At 45.8% G+C, this 18,488-nt stretch overlaps 1 protein-coding gene across 2 annotated transcripts; it reads right to left on the reverse strand.

Moving 5' to 3' along the window:
* Positions 1-198: 198 nt before the first annotated feature.
* Positions 199-18,022, reverse strand: ipo13b (importin 13b). 2 transcript variants are annotated; one of them, XM_028963139.1, is made up of 21 exons: positions 17,673-18,022; positions 14,903-15,028; positions 13,629-14,239; positions 8,803-8,943; positions 8,156-8,297; positions 7,157-7,323; positions 6,880-7,000; positions 6,623-6,770; positions 5,889-6,070; positions 5,518-5,544; positions 4,838-4,972; positions 4,389-4,538; positions 4,172-4,252; positions 3,941-4,078; positions 3,761-3,857; positions 2,777-2,829; positions 1,759-1,825; positions 1,618-1,676; positions 1,408-1,497; positions 1,141-1,322; positions 199-1,052 (listed from the first exon to the last, which is right to left on the reverse strand). In XM_028963139.1, exons 1-21 carry the CDS (start codon positions 17,739-17,741, stop codon positions 956-958), a joined length of 2,883 nt encoding a protein of 960 aa, XP_028818972.1. In that variant the 5' UTR covers positions 17,742-18,022; the 3' UTR covers positions 199-955. The 2 variants fall into 2 exon arrangements, 1 of the variants encoding a protein (XP_028818972.1); XR_003743256.1 differs by lacking the exons at positions 199-1,052; positions 1,141-1,322; positions 2,777-2,829 and having other exon boundaries at positions 1,418-1,497.
* Positions 18,023-18,488: the final 466 nt, after the last annotated feature.

Raw genomic sequence — 18,488 nt, forward strand, 5'->3', positions numbered from 1 at the left:
TTATTCTTAAAATTAATCAATTTTCCTTACAAAATTAACCCTGTTCATTCAATCCTGCATACACACATTTCCATAATATCTACTTTATATTAATATTTCAGATGGAAATGGTTTCATACTGTATTACAAAATATTTTTATTTTAAGTTTCAAAGTATGAATGGAATGATTTCATTAATTCAACATTTCAGTCACACAGTGCTATTATAGATATATTTAATAAATTAAAACAAGTACAAAAAAGGAATATACATTTCACCCCACCCCACCCAGATTCAATGCTTTCTTCTGCTCATGTTCAACAATGAACAACCACCCCACCCAAAAAACACACATGCTACATGTCTGCAGGCACCGACTGGGCACTGACGCGGGCGACACTCAGGGCATGCTGGGTGGGCAGGAGGCGGGAACAGCCGTGGTCGAGTCCTAAATAAGTGCACTGAAGAATTCAGACAAGGACGTGTGTTTCTCTTTCCTTTCTCACACACATCAACCTATCGTGTTAACGTCATAACCGGACCGATCGGATCGGGGAAAAAAAAATTAAAAAGTTCATTCTATTTCCTTGTCACCTGTTCATCCTGCAATAATCCAACACCAAGCGTCCAAGTGGCCGCTAACCTTTTATTAAAAAAATAATAAAAAACCCTAATTCACGTTGACAAAGTGCACAACAATGTGTCAGAATAAGATCAGGGTGTGTGCAGATATTACAGATGATCCATCTTGGTGACATAATAGATACATATACAGGTGAAGCTCCGTCTGTCCGCATCAGCAGCAGAACAATCACACTCTGTATATTAATCATATATATTCATATATGCCTGTATAAGTTATAATACGTGTATACAGTATTTTCTATAAAGAGTTAAACCGACGACGGATGACGAGAGAGACAGGAGGAGTGGGCGGAGACTTGACCGCGAAGGCCAATGAGAGTCCAGTGTGGCTCAGTAGTCGGCTGCGTACTCCGTACCATGCAGACCTCGACACATCAGGGTGAACTCCTTCACAATGTCCTTCACTCGCCGCTTATTCACCCGCTCCCTGACAACACACATACACACACATTATTCATGCATGTACGTTCTTGTATGAGCGTGTGTGTGTGTGTGTGTGTGTGAGCGAATCGTACCGAAGAACCTGCTGACTGAACGTGTCTTTCTGCTCCTCTGAGACTCGCGTGGAGGGGAACCCGGGCGACTGCAGCGCCTCCTTCAGCCAGACGGTCAACAGGCTGAAACAGTGTTTGTTCAGTGAGAAGAGCACCTCGGCGAACTGGTCCATCACGCTGCGGGATGACTGGCCTCCGATGGCCTGGAGACACACATTACACATGACTACACAGTCGCACGAATCTCCATTCATTCAACACGTGTGGGGTGGTGCTGGTGGTGCCGACCTCCAGTACTGCCTGTAGGAGGAGCTTCCCGTCCTCCTGAACCACCTGAGCCACTGGGGGGACGTCCGCACAGTGCGGAAGGAGCTCCGTCTGGAGATCGTTACAACCAGAAGTGAGAAAACATTTCTGGATCTCATCAATTTATGAAAATATTGTTTTAATAATAATTATGGGGCAGCACAGGATTAATAATCAATACGCTACACTCACGAAGAAGAGACAGGTGGACTTGACTGTTGGAGCCTCTGGGAATTTCAGTGATAAAACTCCTGAACAATCAACGAGAGACCAAGTCACAGAACGTCCAAAAATCCTGCAGATATTTCCAGTGTGTGTGTGTGTGTTACATACCACAGTGGAAAACTGCTTTCACATCAAGATTCTCAGACAAGAACAAATCAGGCTTCCGTTTGAGGGCCTACAAAGCAGACATGTGGGTTGATCAGGGTTCCCATGACCCCCCCCGAACCCGAACCCGGACCCCCGCATCCCCCCTTCAACCTGCATCACTAAACTCTCAACCGAAAAAAATTAAACCAGGTACAAACTGATCAGGTAAGAAACAAACAGCAGAAACCAAATTGTGAAATTTAAGAGGAACTAAAGCATGACGCTCTGGACAGGTTCTCTACTGTCTGAAACAGAAAGGTCTGAGGAACGTGTAGAAGATGAGAGGAAGAGGATCAGAGAGGTGAAGATCAGAGCAGCAGAACTCAGAGCTGAATGGAGAAAAATCAAACCCAAATTGAGCTAATTGACTAGAATTAATTAATTCACCGAGACATTAATTAATTTAGGCCTTGGGCTGTAATGTCATGTGGAATGAAGGGGTCAGGAATTCTAACATTGTCTGTGGAATACTGAGAATTCCCAATCAGAACAGAACAACGTTCCCAGGATGCTGCTGCTGTGGAGGATGAATCACATGACGTACAGTGAAGTATAAAGGTCTAATATGTGAATATTAATGACGCACGTTAAGATTATGTCTTTATAGAGAGAAGTTTTCAGGACGAGCTCTCAGCCCTGCCTCCATTACAATGCAAATGTAATTCTGTGAATATGACGAGTGCCAAGATGAAGCTGCATACATTATCATCATCATCATACTCAGACCACAATATGTGTGTGTGTGTGTGTGTGTGTGTGTGTGTGTGTGTGGACCAGTTAGAACCCTGAATATTGTAGGAGAGGAGGGACCTCATCCTTCCTTCAATAAACCCCTTTCAGTGTATTCCACTGCCCAGTTGTGATGAGGAGAGGAAAAGAGAAGAGGATGAGGAGGGGTGAGAGACAGAGAGAGAGAGAGAGAAAAAGAGTGAAAGAGAGAGAAACCCAAAGTGAATGAAATAAGAAACCAAAAACACACCTGAGCTTGGAGTTGCATAAATGAATCAACAATATCAGGATGATCCCTGGGCCCTAAAATATAATAAAGATGAAACTTAAGAAATAAGAATAAGAATAATAAGAAGAATATATACAAACAGCAACCAAACAGATTCAACAGTCATGTGGAAAAGAAAGTTAACAGAAACAATATCACTGCTGAAATAATTTTACACGTGAGAAACAGGTCTGGGGACGGGGGAGGGGCTCTCAGGAACGTCTCGGAAAAAAGTCCAAATGGAAAAGAGACAAACACAGTCTGGAGGGGGAATCAAAGGGAAAAACCAAAAAAGAAATAAGGAGAGAAAAAGAACAAACCTAACAAAACCAAAGTGGGCTTGAGGTGGGAACCCAGGAGGCACCTGTTACTGTGACGACCGATTCGCTACTAGAACCTTTTTACCATTCATCATCATCATCATAATCACCAGTCAAACTATCCAGCCAAGAACACGCTGACCAGTGCTCAGTTCCCACGGCAACTCAGTAGAGCCACCCCTCATACCAGAGATAATCATGATTATAATGATGACAGGAATAAGAGTAATAATAATACAAATATTAAGAAGTAATTTTTAACAAATCTGCACAAAATCAGATACACGACACCCCCTGAGGGTTTACTGGAGACCAGGATCAGCAGCAGTGTGTGACCGTGTGTATGTGTGTGTTTGAGAATGTGTGAGACCGTGTGAGAGCATTTGTGTGCTGTTTTACCTGCATGATTCAGAATAACAGATTTTAGGAGCTGTAATTAAAGCTGTGATAGACCATCAGAATCTCAGACTGGGCCAGGCATGGTGTATGTGCAGGTCGTAGTGTGTCAGAAACCTGATTGGACCAGTCCTGCTGGATCAGGTGACCTGAAGCAATGTGTGTTGAACACTTCTAGAACAGTGTTAGGAGCTGAAGCAGAAGATGCTGTTGCTCAGGGATGCAGGTCACCTCCACCACATGGCCTTACCTTGCTGGAAGATGGACAGTGTGACTGACGTGACCAGTTCAAACAGCGCTCTGATTGGTGGGAAGTGGTCCGTCTCACTGGCAAATATATGAACCATCTGGCAGACAAAACACAAAGTGATTGTGTGAGTGTGCCTTTCTGTATGTGTGTGCACCTGAGTGTGTAGGTGTCGGTCTGTACCTGGCGTGTCAGGTCCAGTGCTGATGCCTGAGGGATGGTGCTGTACATCTGACCCAGCATCTCACTGAGCTGAGACACCATAGGCGCAAATTCATGAAGGAGGGTTTTTACCGACTTTTCAAAGATCGCACACACAGCCTGAGATAGAGAGAGAGAGCGCAAGGGAGAGAGTGAGAGGGTGATATGGGGTGGGTGTGTGTTTGTACTATGTATGTTGTTCCACTCTCTCACCTCCACCACCTGTGAATCATTCAGCCACTTGCTGAGCACATTCTGGATTAGAGCGAAGACCTGTTGCAGCACCACAACCACCTAAAACACAGTCATGGCCAACAGCCAATCATCTCACCCGGTCTGAGTCAAGAGGGCGGTGACAGTTTAACGATAAGATCTCATGTCGTTTTTCTATTTTATGTGTTGTTTTCTGCAGGTACATGAAGCAGCTCACGGGGTTGGGGCCTGTCTGGGGTGGGGCAGACTTGACAGGTGGCTGGTTATCTCCAGACTCTTCATCCTGCTTGGTGATGTCCAGCGTTGTGAAGAGGTTGGACAGGAGACCCAGTATGTGGATGATGGCCAGTTTGTTAGAGGGGTTGGGCTGAGGACAGAGGAAGAGCAAACATCACAATTTACTCATGGACTCACCACTAGAAAAGTCATCTGTAAGAGAAACACACTTCTAAAGGACTGGAATTTCCTCTAAAACCTGTTCTGTGTGCAGCTCAGGATGAAGATGCTCCGCTCATCTCACAAGGTGGCGCTGTTGCGCAGGATTAAAAAGACTAGAGTGTTTGCTACAAGACCGAAGGGAGACCGAAACAGACCAGCCCGACAGGTCGAGGCTCCTCCCATGACAGAAGGAGAAGGTTGATTCTGGGACCACAATGAGAGATTTACCGTCTCCTCAGACAGCTTCTCCAGCTGCTGGATGTAGGGGGTGATCAGTGAATGAAGATTCCTCAGTATTTCCTCCACTGGCAGCGCGGACAGTAGGAAGCCCAGAGCCTGCATCAGCCACATGCACTGACTGGTCTGAGGAGAAACAGACTAAAATCAATAGCCTAATATAAACCTAATAAAACCAACGACAATTATTACTACAACCAATTAAATCCAGAGCAGCAGCTAATGTGAACTAATGAAAGTGGAAAGAAAATGAAAGTGATTGCCATAGTGAAACCCAGCACATGGTGACAAAACCAAATGTGTCTTCTGTATTTAACCATCACCCTTGGTGAGCAGTGGGCAGCCATGACAGGCGCCCGGGGAGCAGTGTGTGGGGACGGTGCTTTGCTCAGTGGCACCTCAGTGGTACATGGCGGATCGCGATTCGAACCAGCAAACTTCTGATTACAGGGCTGCTTCTTTAACCACCAGGCCACCACTGCCCAAACAGTGTGCCTAATGGATTGTTAAGAGGCTATATCAATTTTATTAATCAAACATATGATAAACTGAAGTATAATAATTCATTGAAACCCCACCCTTTATAATACGGAGTGTGCAGTACATTTAATTTAATCCCTGCTTAGGACGGTATTACAAAAACTAATCAGAGTAGAAGAACATGAACCAACCTTATGGATCTGTTTAATCAGCACTTCCTGTATGAAGAGAGAGAGACAAAAAAGCTACAGTAAGACACTACAATGTTCATTAATGATCCAATTCATCCATCTTTTCAAAAAGCAGACAATGCCGTTAGCTGAGCTAGTCCAGGTCAGATGTGGCAGTGGCCTATTGGGTTAGGCAATCACTTAAATGCCAGAAGACCACAAAGTCCCAGGTTCAAACCCCACTTACTACCATTGTGTCTCTGAGCAGGACACTTAACCCCGAATGCCTCCAGGGGGACTGTCCATGTAACTACTGATTGTAAGGCCCTCTGGATAAGGGCATCTGGTAAATGCTATAGATGTAAATGTAGGTGTGGGTGGGAGGGATGCACCTGGGAAACCGCCACAATGTTGGTGGCGTACGGTGGAAGGTCGTATTTACACTCGCGGCAGATCTTCTTCAGGGTGGACACGCTGGAGATGGACAGGTCAGGGTTCCCCAGTGCCTGCAGGACCAGTGGCAGTACACTGCTCAACATGACCGGATGATCAGCCAGCCACTCGGCAAGGGCACCTGCACAGAGACAGAATTTATACGTTCACTATGAGAACACGGAAACTGGTATCATAAATTGAAGTATGAAATGAATATAAAGATTCATACACTGAAATAGAACAAAAGAACATAACGTACAGTACAGGCCAAAAGTTTGGACACACCTTCTCATTCACTGTGTTTTCTTTATTTTCATGACCATTTACGTTGGTAGATTCTCACTGAAGGCATCAAAACTATGAATGAACACATGTGGAGTTATGTACTTAATAAAAAGTGTAGACCTGGCCTCCACCTTTGGCCTCCTCCAAAGGGCGGCTATTTTGAAGAAACTAGAATATAAAACATGTTTTCAGTTATTTCACCTTTTTCTGTTAAGTACATAACTCCACATGTGTTCATTCATAGTTTTGATGCCTTCAGTGAGAATCTACCAATGTAAATTGTCATGAAAATAAAGAACACACATTGAGAGGGTGTGTCCAAACTTTTGGCCTGTAGTGTATATATTCTGTTAAAGGGATGTGGTGATGTTTACTTATCATTTATTATATGTGATTTTAGCTGTACCTATGGTGAACATGACTGTATCGGCCAGCTGTACATTGGTGATGCTGATGCGTGGAATGAGGCCAATCAGGCCAGGAATAACATCAGAGTAGTTTACGTCAATCGTCTCCGCAATGGACTGGAACCCATACAACAATGCCTCTGTATGCTGCAACAAAATCAATATTTTATATATTATGTAATATATATATATATATATATATATTATCGTAATTACACTTATGAACTTTGTATGGATATCTTGTGTGATCACCGACCTGCCAGGACGTGGACTGATCTGAACTGGTCAAAAGCCTGCCCAGTTTATCATACAGGTTACTGAGAAGCTCCGCTCCCAACATCTCATACACGTACATCAAGGTGTCAGAGATATCCACCCTGAACCAGGAGAAGGGTTTTACACACACACACAAACACGCACAAACTTCGGTCATAAGATAAAAACATAAAATAAAACATACATGATGACTACTAGATATCAACATTTTACTAATAACCTATTTTCAGGGCAGGGACACACACACACACACAAACCTGTAGATCCTAAACTGCTCCTTCTCATCTGATGACCAGGATGCATATTCCTCATCTGCAGGAAACTGGGCTTTGTGGAGCAGCACGTCCACCAGCTGGAAATACACCGGCCTGTACACCTGCAGGTACACGGCCTGCTTCTCCGCCTCAAACGACATGATGTCATCCTGCAGCAGGTGGGAGTACGTATACACACACACACACACACACACACACACACACACACACACGTTAGATATGCACAGTACGTAGAACCTGAATAACAGGGCATGAGAACCATTTCATACCACAATCTAATAACCACACCTGGGGGAAAAGAAAGCGGAGGAAAGGGTCACCAGGGGGTATTTGCAGTGTAATAATTGTTTGAATTGCAATGAGTGCAATATCACACCTCTTTACATTTTTTTGCTCAACCATAATCTTACCTGCATTTTAACCCACTTTAAATTGTAAATATTCTAGACTTGTATCTTCTTTAATTTTTACATTTATTTATTTATTTATTTATTTATTTAACCCTAGTTTAAATGTGCATCTGCAGATTTATTCCAAACGTTATCTCGATGTACTTGTATAGAATATTATCTATTTATCTATCACCCTATCCATTAGTTCACTGTACACGCAATACACACACACACACACACACACACACACACACACACACACACACACACACACACACACACTCACAAGGACATTTATCATAAGGTCACACACACAAGTATGGGCGTGATGAAGTGTGACAGGCGGCACTGCAGTCCACTGGCAGCCTGACAGTCTTTCTATTATTGCTGCACTAAAGGTCAGGCTATTTTTAATGTGTGCATGTACGCACACACGTGCACATACACACAGCCTCCGATAACCATAAACACAGCTCCTGAATAAAAGCAAGTAAGAGTCTCTTTAATATAAGTCAAAAATGTAACTGGTCAGACCAAAAAGACCTGCAGTCTTTGAACGGTGTGTGTGTGGCATAATGCTGGAACCCACCTGCAGTGTGTACCAGAAGGTGAGTGTGAGGGAGCTGGTGGTCTCGTTGACTGGGTAGTGCCCAGGGATGCCTGTGCAGAACATGATCATGTTCACCAGAGCCAGGAAACCCTGCCAGTGCTCCACCTGCTCCAGGAGAGCCCTGCAGAGTGTGCGCACACACACACGCAGGCACGCACAAAAACAGAACAAAAAAAAATCTATTTGAGTGATTAACCCAAGTAAAATACACTGGCTGTGATGGTCACTAGTTAAACATGTTTGTGATGTGTAGCTTTAAAAGCTGAAAGGAAAGGGAGGTTTTGAAGGTTTCTAAATAATACTGGCTTTACTGGTGAGTCTGAAGCTCTTACCCCATTTACCCAGGTGGGTTTAATGTTGCATCTGATTGGTGGATGTAGTTAACACCCCGGCCAATAATTAGACCGAAGAGAATAACGGCAGCTGAATCCGTTCCCGCTGCTGTGGCTGTTAGCAGCAGAATGTGAACACAGGCCATGCGGCGGCACTCAAGCTAAACAATCAATAATTCTGAATCCGCCATGTCAGCAGATATGCTGAGAAGCAGGACGGACCCATTAGTGTTCACCACATTATGCAAATCAATAATTCACTTTTGTGACGCCGTGTTCTTGGTGCTGTGCTACCTTGAGTGGTTTTCTCCCAGGGCAATGGCAATGCGGCAGATCCCGTGTGATGTTTCCATGTCTCCATTTTGGACCGCCTCACGCAGCTGCTCCTGCAGCTGCAACACCTGGGGCACCAGCTTCAGCAAGGTGTTGACGTACCTGCAACCCACAAAAACATATATCTGCAGTAGGCATCCTGAATCTTTGTCAAAGTATGCTTCATATCAACTCCCTCCTTCCTCACAAACACACACACCACTGCTGTGCACAAGTTAGACTCCTGGCGCTTATCTATGTTGCTTTTTGAGGTGACATTCATCTCCCTAGACTTCTGTTCCTCTCACCTCCTCCACACACCCTAGATTCAGCACTGGGTGAGTCAATCGAAACTGGACCTAAACAGAGATCTTCGTCAGACACCCATCAAAATACCTGCTACCCAACACAGTACATGACAGCCCAACCAAACCCAGAACAGCACAGCACAGCCAAACCAGACCAAACCCAATACAGCCCAGTCCAGCCAAACCAAAACCCAGCACAGCACAGCACTGCCCAGCCAAACCCGACCCAGCAAAGCCAAGCCCAGCCAAAACAATCCCAGATCCACACAGTATAGCCCAAACCAAACCCAACATGACACAACCCAGCCAAACCAAACCCAGCACAGCCCATCCAAACCCAACATAGCCCAGCACAGCCTAGCCAAAACAAAACACAGCACAGTTCAAACCAAACCAAACTAGACCCAATATGACATAGTCCAACCAAACCAAACCCAGCACAGTCAATCCAAACCAAACCCAACACAGCACAGCCCAACCAAGCCAAACAAAACCCTGAAAATCACAGCCCTTCCCAGCCCAGTGCAGACAAACCAAACCACACAACCAAGCACAGCCCAACCTGAATGGTTGGACATGATGGTTCTACTCTCTCCCAGGTTAATAATGTGTCTAAGACAGTTTTAGTCATTTCACTCATCTCCCTTTTTTGCTTGATGATATCTATTCTGTGTCTCCTGACAGCCAATAGATTGTTGTTTAAGAAATGAGAAAGGCTTCACTGAATCAGTTAATTATAAGGCTCAAGTCTACTTGTTCATTTGAATTAATGCAGCAAGCTTCATTAATAAAGAATTCAGGAATTGTGGTCCCGTTTTCCCAATTTTTCCAAACAATTGATTTGTCCCCGAACATCCCTCATAGGGCTGGCCACCAATATTCTCCACCCAGACCTTTATTGCTCACTTGTACAAATATAAAGCCAGTCTCAGAAGATGGGTTTTTGCTTAGTGAACCTACACATGTAGATGCTGTCATGAAAAGATTTCTGGTTAATCTGTATCGAGCTGCCCAACTGTTATTTTCTGGGTATGCATGGTCTGCCAAGACCCTGCTAGGACTACAGAAGTCAAGGCAACATGCTATACCTTCGCCAATAAGCACTGAATGCACTCCAAAGCATCACCAAGGTCACAGTACAGAATTATACAGAATATTATCAGACAGTGGTGAACTTAAAAACCTTCCCACCTAACCACATAATGGTTTATTACTGAACAAATGAATTTATAACCAAATGATGCAGATTCCCTCTCTTCCTGGAGATCAAGAGGTCTAAAAATACACACACCCAGAACTGGAATACCAGCGTTTCTTCCTGCTGGCTCTCATCGTGACGCTGGTGTGGTGGACTTGAGGTGAACACTCATCATAATTTAATTATTTGATAATGGGTGGAGGTCAGCAGGCAAGAGAGCTGCTTCCTGTTCTCGGCCGATGAATTATTGAGGATGACTGTGGCGCTCTGCGCTTTAAAAGCACTTCTACAATCAGCTTTGGCTTCTTCCTCCATCGCTGCTTCTGACGCCACCTGCCTGCGCAGCCTGCATGCCAACCTACCTGGAGTTCAGATTAATCAATCAGGCCTGACCAGTCCATGCAGCTAAAAATACAGAGAAGAACCCTGAAGACCAGACTAGAGCTGCACAATTCACTAGATAAAAAATGTTAATCTCACTTTAACCCAAATTAAGACCAGTGCTGCCTTTTAAACTGATAGGACTAAAACCAAGAGCTGTGGATGCAGCTGAAGGCTGTATAGTTTAAATAATAATAATTTTAATAATTAAGAAGAACTAACATTTAGAAGAACAACATTAGTACAATGTAACAAATCATGCATCAGATAACAATGTCACAACTTTAATAGAGGAAATATTCATTTACATTTACAGCATTTATCAGACGCCCTTATCCAGAGCGACTTACAATCAGTAATTACAGGGACAGTCCCCCCCTGGAGACGCTCAGGGTTAAGTGTCTTGCTCAGGGACACAATGGTAGTAAGTGGGATTTGAACCTGAGTCTTCTGGTTCATAGGCGAGTGTGTTACCCACTAGGCTACTACCAACCCTATCTTCAGGATGTGTTATAATATGTGTTATAGTTATATTATACTCTATTTCATATTGTAAATAAACCATGCAATAACTTTTTCTACCACTTGTTTTGCTGAATAGTGGGTGGTAGTAGCCTAAATTAACCTTTGAACCCACTTACTACCATTGTGTCCCTGAGCAAGACATTTAACAGCTCCAGGGGGGTACTGTCCCTGTAACTACTGATTGTAAGTCGCTCTGGATAAGGGCGTCTGGTAAATGCTGTAAATGTAAATACATTTTATCAGTGTTCATATGTGATGTACAATTTGTTACTGGCAGAAAGACGGGCTGCTGGCTGATGTTCCTCGAGTCATCAGCTGCAGTCCAGACTAGCTGGAGGTGGACATCTTCAGCTGGGCGGGGCCCCACCATCCCTCCCCTTCCCTTTGTCTTTCTTAGTCACGTTTCCTGTCTGCGGGGCGGAGCATTGAGAACCTCACGCACCCTCACACTGAACATCACAGACAGCAGCCCCAACACAGCCAATTACCCACCAAATCAGTAATTACACAGACAGGATATCTGTTGCCTGGCAACAAGAAGCAATTGGACCAATGGCATGGTCCCCAATGACTTGACATGATGTGTTTAAACAGCGAGAGAGCGGAGGGGTGAGAAGAAATGACAAACAAACCTAATCATAGGAACGTTCATATCAGATCTGTGCGATTCAGAAGCTTCAATTCAAAATCTTCTGCAATTATCTTCCCTTTAAAATTATCAATATTGTCAAAACTGATTATAACAATTTAACCATTTTATGGAGATATTTTCATACCAGATAAATTAAATATTAATTGTCTGGAGTGGTAAGAATGTGGTTTTATGGAAAATGTCTTAGAAAACAGTGGTGTAACAACGTACCATGGCACGACACCCCCTCTGCTGGAAAATAAGAAGGCAAGCGCCATTAGGATTTAACAACCATGCACCATGGGACTCTGTAGAGAGAGTCTAACATCACACAGCTGGCATAAAAAAATCTTTTATGATAGCTTTAACCGTTTAAAACCTATTTAAACAAGTCTGATATATCGTTTTAGCATTACATTTCATTTTCTTTACTTATGAACCATAAATTATTTACTTATGAACAAAATTATACCTCTATAAAAATAACCCGATTGTCTGGATTTAGACCTCATCTGGCCATATTACTCCATGCTAAATGGAACTTTAGTATACTGGTAGTAGCCTAGTGTGTGAGACACTCGCTTATGAACGAGAAGATCAAAAAGACCCAGGTTCAAACCCCACTTACTACCATTGTGTCCGTGACCAAGACACTTAACCCTGAGTGTCTCCAGGGGGGACTGTCCCTGTAACCAGTGATAGTAAGGCACTATGTAGATGTAAATGTAACATTACTGATGAGGATGCATTTTATTGAGTGGCTTTAACTCAGAGCAACATGTCTGTACATGACCTGACCGTGACCTCACACCACTGTAGAAGAAGAACACAGAGAGGGAGAGAAGAGTATAGACACACACACACACACACACACACACATAGTCAAACACCCGCAGACACACAAAGCACCACTGTGGCCCTGATGGAGGTAACACAGGAAGCAGAAATCAAAAGTAAACAGAAAGCATCATGTGACTAAAACCCTGATTGGATTTAATTCTTAATTCTGACATGGCTGATATACAATGACAATGCAGAGCAAAACACAACTGCTTTTTTTTTTTGTATAAACCAAAATCACAAGCAGTATGACTCAATGAGTTTGGAAGAAACTTGAACTTGGAAGAAAAACTTTTTTTTCTTTTTCTTTCTTTTATTAGCCCTTGAATTTCAAAGATTTTTGTATTGAAACAAGTTGCCTGTGAATTTATACATTGAAATTATTTACAGCACAAATGTAGACATTTCAATACAAAAAAAAAATAATCAGTACAAATATTTAAATACAAATTCAGTGAAATTCAGATGGAACGGGTTTTGTTGCATACACAAGAAAACACAATCACACACGCACAACACACAAACACAAACGAGCAACATAAGAAAACGCACGCACGCACGCACACACTAAAGGGGGAGGGGGAATAAATGCCCATGTCTGTACCAACCAGAGCGTAAGACATCGTTCCCTAGCACCGTCTCCATGGAAACGCCGGTGAGCCTTGAAATGCCCCCGACACTCTGCTTCCTTCCTCAGCTTCCAGCCCCTCCCTCGCTCGATCTCTACATCATCAGATCACCTTCACGTAGAGGCGGACTGTCTCGCTCGCTCTGTCTGTCTGTCTCTCTCTCTCTCTCTGCTCCTCACAGTTCTGACCTCACCTCCCCTCTCCATCTCCTACCAGATAATGTGTCCTGTAAGAATGTGTGTGTGTGTGTGTGTGTGTGTGTGTGTGTGTAAGAATAACGACGTGACAAAACTGACCTCTGCGAGTCTGGCTGGGAGATGGCGTTGACAATGGCCTCCACTGCAGCATCAAAGAGCTCGGGGTCTCCCAGCGCGGTGAAGCAGTCCTCCACCAGGCCCTCGCTCTCGTTCAGTGGCACATCCAGGAGCACCCAGCTGGACAGGCACTTGAGGACGCGCGCCTTGACCAGGCCCGGCGAGTCCGCCTGGCGCAGGAGCTGCTGGAGCAGCGGGCTGACGGCCACCCACTCGCTTCCCAGCGCCCCGCGCACCTGCCCCTTGCGGTACTGCGGCAGCCGGCTGGTCTGGAACTCCTCCGGCAGGACGGTCAGCAGCTCCAGCAGCGCCAGGCAGCGGGCGCGCCCGTCCACCCCGCCGCCCTCCTCCTGGAACACGCGCACCATCTCGGTCACCGCGCCCGGCCAGGCCTCTGGCATCATGTTGAGCGCCAGGGAGGCCAGCGCCACGCACAGTCGCGTCAGCACGATCTTGGAGCCGGAGGCGAAGCGGGCGATCTGAGCGAAGAGCTGCGACTTCAGAGAGTCGTACTGTTCGGTGGGGATGTCGCCCCAGTACCGGGAAATCTTCGTGTGCAGCGCAGAGGCACCGAAGTACTGAATCTCCGGGACCTGAGGGAGGAACGTGGAATTTAGAGTGCGATGGGACATTACTGTTTCTGTTGGTCACCAGTGCTTGCATATCGTTATTGGCAGGATGATGCTGCTTTCCTACAGGAACATGGTCCTCACGTCTCGGGCAGTGGCGGCCTAGCGGTTAAGGAAGCGGCCCCGTAATCAGAAGGTTGCCGGTTCGAATCCCGATCCGCCAAGGTGCCACTGAGGTGCCACCGAGCAAAGCGCCGTCCCCACACACTGCTCCCCGGGCGCCTGTCATGGCTGCCCACTGCTCACTCAGGGTGATGGGTTAAATGCAGAGGACGAATTTCACTGTGTGCACCGTTTGCTGTGCATCACAAGTGACAAATCACTTCACTTTCACTTTTAAATAAAAATGTGTCCTTTCTCCACCTACACAGGCTTGATTGATATTTGCTGCAAAGAAATCAATTCAAGTAAAAATAATTCTGATAATTATGAAACCGGGATTATCTCTCTGACTATAACTCGTACCGCCGTTTGGAACACGTGTGCCTGATGAAGTGGGCATGAATAATGATCTGTAATAAGAACACAACTACAGATGTTTGCAAGGCTCCAGCGGAAAGGTTTTCATATCCCGGTGACTCCGGTTGTCACGGCTGCAGCTGGAGGACGACCCACGATGGGACCCACCTTGTCCGGACTCAGCAAAGCCCAGCAGAACTGCCAGGCCTGGGGGGAGACCTGCGCCTGCATCAGCCACTTCTGTGCCAAGTTCTTGTTCTCGATGTTCGGATCATAGTAGAGTTGGTGGAGGGCCTGTGGAGGACGGAACAGAGACGAGGAGTAAAAGCAGAGTAGCGCCGCCACAAATCAGCCTTTTTTGACGAGCGAGTTTACTGATTGTTTTATTGGTCATTATTTCTGCCACGGCCACATCTCTGGCTCCTGTTCTACACTCCAGTGCAGGTTTGAACTTTGAAAGTGCCGATGAACTCTGATCTGTTCCCACTAAATTAGGAAGTAAAGTAGAAAAGGAGTGGGTGGAGCCAGTTTTCAACTCCTCCTTCATCACTCTCCACCGCACCATCACCCTCCTCAGACACATTTCATTCAACAAGGTCACACCAGTGGCCTCGGTGAAACAGAACATTAACGTTCTAGATTTCAGGATGTCTTGTGGTACTGGGTGAACATTACAATCTAGCATATAAAAGTCCGGGTCAAGGGCCACGTCGCATTTTAAAGACTGCTCACCCTGTGTGTGTGTGTGTGTGTGTGTGTGTGTGTGTGTGTGTGTGTGGCAACACATGGGAATGTGGTTGTCATCCTTGAGGAAAAACAAATCAACAGTTGCTATTGACAACCAATTCTGGGCACAAATGAAGAGGACCTAATTAGCGTATGGTGAGTCTAAAACAATACCAGCCCCCTAAAACACAAAGTAAAAGACTAATCTACATAAAACATGGTGAGATCCTCTGTAGAAAAGGAACAGTGACTCCACACATCATTTGTAGGAGGGAGTCAGGAGGGCCAGAGGAACCGGTGAGGAACCGGTCATCAGGTCGACTGGCGAAGCTTCATACACCAGTCTGAACCCGACCAAAAAAAAGGACATTCAGCCCTCTGGACCTGGAGATGCTGCTCCACTGTCTGTGTGAAGACCTTCTGTCCAATCAAACGGTCCCGTCACCCAGACACGATGGTACAGCCTGGCTGTCCATCCCCACAATGAACAATAGACAGACAGACAGACAGAGAGACGAGGCTTTGTGCTTTCAGCAGAACACGAGTGATGGAGCACAGTGAGCAGGCACGCTCACCCTCAATCACTCCATGCAGCGCTGATCATGGCGTGGCAATCAGCAAACTCAACATCACAGTGGGTCACTTATCTTACTCAAACAGATGATCTGGTTATTTTTTATTGTGTGAGAGATCATCACTGTCAGAAGCAAAGAGAAGATCCAGCACCCTGAAGTGGATCAGGATGTATCGTGATGCCACAGTGGAGGTCTGCAGGAGGCAGGATGGATGAACGAACTATCATCCCTCTCCCTGCTGGTGTGCTACACCAGACACTGAAAGCCACTTTCTCATGATGAGCGCGGCGACTCAGAAATCAACTTCACCTCAGGTGGCTCCAACCCTCCCATCCTAATCTGCCACCCATCTTGCCCCTAATGCACTCCACCATCACACCGCTGCTCAGCTCCTCCCCCAACATCACCCCGCCCTGGTCACAGACGCCACCTGGCAACAGCCCGACCTCCACACATACACATACACAGAGAGACACAGAGAGAGAGAGAGAAAACACATACAGAGAGAGAGAGAGAGAGAGAGAGAGAGAGAGAGAGAGAGAGAGAGGACAGAGAGAAAAAACACATACAGAGAGAGAGAGAGAACCACACACACACAGATGGAGAGAGAGAGAGAGAGAGAGAGAGAGAGAGAGAACAGAGAGAAAAAACACATACAGAGAGAGAGAGAGAGAACCACACACACACAGATGGAGAGAGAGAGAGAGAGAGAGAGAGAGAGAGAGAACAGAGAGGGAGCGAACACAGACCAACGAGACGCAAACACACAGACAAACCAACAGACAGTGGACACATACACACTCACTTCTGGATAAAAACATCAGCTTTCTGAAATGCCACTTCAGCAAAATAAATATCAGCGCAAACATTGCCGGCTTCATGAAAAATCATGAAATTCAGCAGGACAGCAGCTCCAGACAAAATCCCAAACGACAGGGAGAGAGGGACAGGAGACGTGAGAGAAAAGATCTCACCCACAGGTGAGAGCAGAGCAGGCCACACCATCCTGGAGAAAGGTCCTTCTGCATGAGACACCACTACCTTCTCATTATAATCCTTCCACAAATACATCCTTCAAAGTTACAGGCTGATAGCACTGTGGATGGAATGAAAACTTTCCTTAAGGAAAGTTCCAGAACGGGGCTGAAGAACGACCCACAGAACTGTTGTAAAGTGGCTTCAGGAAGCCGACTTTTCAGCACATGCACAGGCGCTCCAGCAAGTACCAAGAGTGGTTAGAAGGTTAGGAGGTCAGGTCGGGTCATCATCAGGATGCACAATGTGCTCCTTTTTTTCGGGGCTCCATCGGATTTACTCGTCAGGACCTGATGAGCTCAGCTTTATTCTGCTGAGTAATCAGAAGTAAACAACGAGCCACCCCCCGTCCTCCTCCACCCATCCCTGAAGGAGGACTGCAGATCCGGACCGGGAACGCCGGACCGGGACCAGTGGGCTAGTAACCCTCTGCAATCAGCCGGTTTCTTTATATTCATACCAGATATGCCTCATTGCTACGATCATTGTTTAATTAGTTCTTGCACCGTTACACCATGTCAGATGCTCTCTCTCACGATGGAAGTACCGACCAGATCCAGGACCGGATCTGCACGGTACCGAACCACGCATCATCTCCCCACCTTCTCCACGTTGTCCACGGTGAAGTCCAGCGCGTCCGACGTGTCCGCCGTCCGACTCGGGGGGTCCATGGTGCGGCGGGTCCGGCGCGGCTGTCAGTGCGGGTTGCAGAGGGGTTCGGATGTTCGACGCGACCCGGTGTGTCGCTCCGCACATCTACACGCAGTTAGCAGGCAGCTAGCATCTCCCAGCTAGCAGCGTTCCCTCCTCCACCGAACACCGACACGGTACCATCAGTGTTCTCCGTACTCCCGGCGGTACTCGAATAACGTGTCGGCGGAGGCCGTGAGAAGGTCGGCGCGGTGCTACGCAGCTACACCTCCAGACCAGACGCTCCGCTGCCGCCGGCGTGGCCAAGTCTCGCGAGAATACGACGAGACTCGGGAGAATCACGTCATATCAGCGGGTACAAAAACAACAGTTGATATCTAGAGAGAAATTGTGGTTGTTTTATTTTTGTTAAGCTCACGTTAAACTTATTGCATACAAGTTGCCGGATTTTACCAATCGCGACAACACAATATAGATTCATTATACTTTAGAACACAAGTCACATCAATTTTAGAGGGAATATTTAAAAAAACACCTGAACCTGGCAACTGTAACAGCTGTCCAACAAACTGCCGAACCGAATCTGCTATTCTTGCAACAGAACCGGGATCAAAAAATCCCTGCTGGCTGAGCAATATTTACACAATATGACGCGTTTAACATATATACACACATCGAGTGCCTTTTATGGTTGGAATTTTTTGAATCTGTTATTTGAATGTTTCGTATTTAAGACAGGCATATTTGTGAAGTGCATTGAGGTCCAC

The sequence above is a fragment of the Denticeps clupeoides genome, chromosome 19 (genome assembly GCF_900700375.1).
Source record: "Denticeps clupeoides chromosome 19, fDenClu1.1, whole genome shotgun sequence".
NCBI lineage: Eukaryota > Metazoa > Chordata > Actinopteri > Clupeiformes > Denticipitidae > Denticeps > Denticeps clupeoides.

Coding starts and splice junctions, on each gene's coding strand:
- ipo13b (XM_028963139.1), bottom strand. CDS start 17,741: ATGGACCCCCCGAGTCGGACGGCGGACACGTCGGACGCGCTGGACTTC. Junction 4,253..4,388: donor CCCAGACAGGCCCCAACCCC/GTGAGCTGCTTC, acceptor ACTGTGTTTTAG/GTGGTTGTGGTGCTGCAACA. Junction 2,830..3,760: donor ACTGTCCATCTTCCAGCAAG/GTAAGGCCATGT, acceptor ATTATATTTTAG/GGCCCAGGGATCATCCTGAT.